The sequence below is a fragment of the Myotis brandtii genome, unplaced genomic scaffold, assembly GCF_000412655.1.
Source record: "Myotis brandtii unplaced genomic scaffold, ASM41265v1 scaffold1609, whole genome shotgun sequence".
Lineage (NCBI taxonomy): Eukaryota > Metazoa > Chordata > Mammalia > Chiroptera > Vespertilionidae > Myotis > Myotis brandtii.
The window spans coordinates 208,115-212,965 of NW_005355879.1; the positions used below are offsets into that span (position 1 = coordinate 208,115).

The 4,851-nt window shown below is 41.2% G+C and overlaps 1 protein-coding gene across 1 annotated transcript; it reads right to left on the reverse strand.

Moving 5' to 3' along the window:
- Positions 1–1,733: 1,733 nt before the first annotated feature.
- Positions 1,734–2,687, reverse strand: LOC102252962 (olfactory receptor 5A1). Its single transcript, XM_005862125.2, has one exon. It carries the CDS (start codon positions 2,685–2,687, stop codon positions 1,734–1,736), a length of 954 nt encoding a protein of 317 aa, XP_005862187.2.
- Positions 2,688–4,851: the final 2,164 nt, after the last annotated feature.

Genomic DNA, 4,851 nt, shown 5'->3' on the forward strand with positions numbered 1-4,851 from the left:
ATATGTAAATATTTATATACAAAAAAATATGTCAATTTACATACCAACATAAATAATTGTTACCTCTTGGGGAGTCCAGATTGAAATTGAGGGTTATGGTCAAAAGAGAAATTTTCTTATCTATAATGTTTTAATTTTTAACAATTAAGGTGTGCAGATGTTAAAGAATTAAAATACAATTTTTTTAAATCACTGGACAAGTGCCTGGCATAAAAATCTCTAAATCATTTGTCAAGTGAATTTGGATTTTTTATTCATTGATTAAACAAATATTTATTAAGCATATAGTTTGCTCCAGTCATGTCCTATGTTTTGGGGAAGGAATAAAAAGCAGTTTAGAGAAGGATGTTAACAACTTAGGGAGAAGACAGATAGCTACACAAGAAAAAATAATAACATTTCATAATCTATCATAGGTGTTGATAGGTTAAATAGAGGATGGCATAGGAACATATTGGAGTAACTCTTATCCAAGTGTTCAGAGCACAAATCAAATAACAGCATGAATTGAAAAAAAAAGATTGAGGCAGAATAGTTTATAGCTAAAGTTGATATGACTTAGGGATGGCTGTCACAACTCACCAGGATTTATATACACATTAAAGAAGCAGAACTTCAGAAACGTTCAAGAACCAGCCTATAAAATAGAATCAGACCATTTAAAATTCACATTCAGTTTTGCTGCAAACTCTTGCAACTTGGTTATCCTACCTCGGTTCATGACCTTTCTCAGATCGTGGGCCCTTTCTTCTAAGATAGTGCATGAAGATGAAGGCAAGGATGTCAGAATCATGGGACTCAAATTCCAGGGATACAGCAGACAGAATCCAAGTCTAGCATATAAAGTGGAAGTCAATTGGAGGTCATGAGGAGAGTAAATGAGTCAAATATCCATACAAGGCTGAGAGTGAGAACTGGTCAAGAAAACAGATATGGAATCAAAGCTTCTAAGGGAAGTGTCTCTTTTTTGACCCAATGCCTTCAACCAGGTGGTCACACCCAGTCACCAGGAGGCTCAGCCATGAAAATTAACCTCATGGCCCTCTATCCTCTAGGTCTTCTCACTTGCTTTTATATCTGCTCTTTTCTCACTGTGACTTTACAGCTTTGGATCTGATGGGTTTGGTTCCTATTTCTGGCCCCAGGAGACTTGATGATTCCAGAGGTGTGATCCTTGGCTCTTCTCCCACATGTTTACAGGTACTCTATTGCTCTTCTGGCTCTGAGTATCCATTGCTGAACCCAACTCACTTAGGGTTCTCGGGTTTTTAATCCAGAGTCAGCCTTCCTGGTCAGCATCAACCCTTGAATAAGTAGGAATCATGGCAAGGGAAACTTAAAATTTGTCCCAAGTGGTGAATGGATTGATATGAGTAGTGTTGTATTATAAAGCAGTCTCTATTGAATGTTTGTGGTCCTGGGGCCATGTCCTAATTGGCTCTAAGGCATGATATCCTGAACCTACCATCTGATGCCATAAAGCTAAAGAATGTCATGAAAAAGCATATTTATTTTCTGTTGCAGATGACCAAGATTAAAACTCTATAGGTCCATGGCAAGAAAAGTAAAGGCAAGAAAACAAACTTTTGTTGAGCCTAATTATGCAGTAGGAGTGTAGGTTAGGGGTCTTATTTGAAATAGCTTCTTTAATTTATTTTTCAGATTCTGTGAGTCATTATTATGTCTATACACATATACATGTAGAAAAATTTAAGATTTTTTAACTCAAGGAACTATAAGACCCATAAAAGACATTTGCTTCTTCTTCTCTTGAGATTTTTCAATGCATCTTTGATCTCCTTGTTTCGCAAACTATATATGATAGGATTCAGCATGGGAATCACAACTCCGTAGAAGATGGACACCACCTTATCTCGGTCCCGAGAGTATCCAGCACTAGAATGGAGATATGAGAAGAGACCAGAGCCATAGAAGAGAATTACTGTGGTCATATGAGAGGCACAGGTGTTGAAAGCCTTTGTCCGCCCTTGGGTTGAATGGATGTTCATAACAGCAGCAATGATATAGCCATAGGAAACCAGGACAACAAGGGCTGATGTCCCACCAACTGCACACACAACCAGAAAGTTCACCACCTGGCTGAGGAAGGTACTGGAACAAGATAAGACCAGCAGGGGTGGTAGGTCACAGAAAAAGTGGTTCATGACTCGCGACCCACAGAAATGAAGCTGAAATATGGAACTAGTTTGGACTAATCCAGTGAGAAATCCTCCAGTGTATGCCGTAATGGCCATCCCCACACAGGTGGTAGGTGACATGAGTGCTGTGTAGAGCAGAGGGTTGGAGATGGCAGCATACCGGTCATATGCCATGGCTGCCAGGAGACAGCACTCAGTGCCTCCCATCCCAACAAAGAAGAAAAACTGGGCAGCACAACCCACAAAGGAGATGGTCTTCCGCTCCTTAAAGAAGTCACAGAGCATCTTAGGGGCTACAGAAGAGGTGTATGAGATATCAACAAAGGACAAGTTACCAAGGAAGAAATACATAGGGGAGTGGAGGTGCGACTCCATCCTGATCAGGACAATGAGACCCAGGTTCCAAGCCAGAGTCATGAAATAGATCCCCAGGAACAACACAAAGAGGAAAACCTGCAGCTCCGCATGCTCTGAAAATCCCAACAGGATGAAATCGGTCATTGTGCTGATATTCCTTCCCATAGCCATGTATCTTCTTTCTGCTGCCTTCAGAGCCCCATAGGGGGATTCCTGTGGCAATGAAAATCCAAGTGAAGAAACCATTTCATTCTGTCATGGAATCATAAACTCTCAGGGTCAGAAGAAACTGGAATGCAAATGTCCTACCTCTCTTTGACGCTGAATTCCCCTCTACAACATTTATTGGGTCTTTCATAGAGTTCATGATCATCCTTATCTGATGCCTTTCTTTATGAAAAAGTGACATGCCCCAGAATAGACTGCCATTTTTGCATTATTTGCATCATCACCTTCACTGTCAATGTTACCATTATACCAAAGGCACTGTTCCAAAGGCACTATACCAAAAAAGGTATTTTGGCTACATTGACCAAATACCCCCCTTTTTTCCAGTTGCTCCAAGCATTGCAGTTGACTTATTGAGGCACTTGAATTTATCCTAGGTACTCTTTTTTTTAAAAGAAAATAAGTATGTCAAGACTTTAAGTGCCCAAAGAGGCAGTGTTGTGGTTTTTGTCATCATAGTTTGTTCTGTATGGGGTCACGGTGTTCTTTGTTTTTAAGCAGTAGAGTGAAGCACTTAGAGGTATGAAAAGCTGACATACCCTTTAAAGATTAAAGAAAGGGGTAAAAACAACAACACTGTGAAATGCTAATGCTCATTTTGCACGAATATTATCAATGATTCAATGATCAAACACCTTGCACTATGTGTTTATAAAGCTAAATGAGGATGATATGGAAAGTAATAAAACATGACTATTAAGTTCAAGATGGTCCTTATAATGCATAGGACAGACAGGAAACAGATTATTCACAGCAGTGGGATAGGGCACCTGGGACCCTGGACATAGCAGGTGGAGTCTCAGAGAGAAGACGTGTTGGAGGAGGATTCCAACGATGAGTATGGCATCACCAGGATGAAAATTTGGTGTATGAGGGATTGGGAGGGGGTTGGTTCAGAGAGTTTACATCAAAGATGTAAGAAGCTCAGGAGAGTACAGTGTTTGCGGAGCCTTAAACATGTCAGCATGGCAGGAGCACAGGGTAAACAGTGTTAAGAGAAGAAAATAGCAGTCTAGTTTTGAGAGACAGTGGGAAGTGGACAAATTGTGAAAGATCTCCAAAGTAAAGATGGCATGGACATTTGTTTAATTGTTTAACATATATATAATTGCACATACTAGTACTGCGTATTTAATTGTACATACTGTATATTTAATTGTATATATGTGTGCATATTTATATTTAATTTCAACCTTCTCTCCACTTCTAGACTTTGTCCCCCTTTACCCTGCCTTACTCTTTTGATAATACTTATCACCTTCTACCATAGCATATAATTGGTTTGTTGATATTTTTAAATATATTTTTATTGATTTCAGAGAGAAAGGGAGAGACAGAAACATCAATAATGAGAATCATTGATTGGCTGCCACCTGCAAGCCCCCTACTGGGGATGGAGCCTGCAACCGAGGTATGTGCCCTTGACCGGAATCAAACCTGGGACCCTTCAGTCCGCAGGCTGACACTCTATCCACTGAGCCAAACTGGCTAGGGATGGTTTGTTGATTATTGATTTTCTGATTTGTCTCCCTCTACTAGAATGTAAGCTTAATGAAAACCAGGATTTTTATAGAAACAGAGGCATCAATAAATGGAACAGACTGACAACTGTCAGAGGGGAGAGGGTTTGGGGGACTGGATGAAAGAAGGTGGAGGAGGAGAGAAACCAAGATGGCGGCATAGGTAAACACCGGAGTTTGCTGCCTCGCACAACTTCAAAAATACAACTAAAAGGCGAAACGGACATCACCCAGAACCACAGGAAGGCTGGCTGAGTGGAAATTCTACAACTAGAAGGAAAAAGAAAAGCATACCGAGACTCAGAGGAGGTGTGATGCGGAAGTAAAATACTAAGGTACAGAGGCGCACGCAGAGTGGGCTGGTGGCTGAGGGCGTGGTTGTCTTTTTCAATTGGGAGGGAGTCTCAGGCTCTGAGCTCCAGTTCCGGGCGAGTCTCTGGGGACCCAGACTCATATGGGAGAAGCGGGACTGTCTGGCAATGGTCGGAACTCGAGGGCAGCTTTCTCTCAGAGGTACTTGCAGCAATTGCTGGGACACTGAGAAGCGGGGCCTCTGAAGGCAGGACTGAGAGCAGCCATAACTGCTC

Bases quoted from the DNA above. Each gene is read 5' to 3' on its own strand.
- LOC102252962 (XM_005862125.2), bottom strand. From the start codon at position 2,687: ATGGCTATGGGAAGGAATATCAGCACAATGACCGATTTCATCCTGTTG.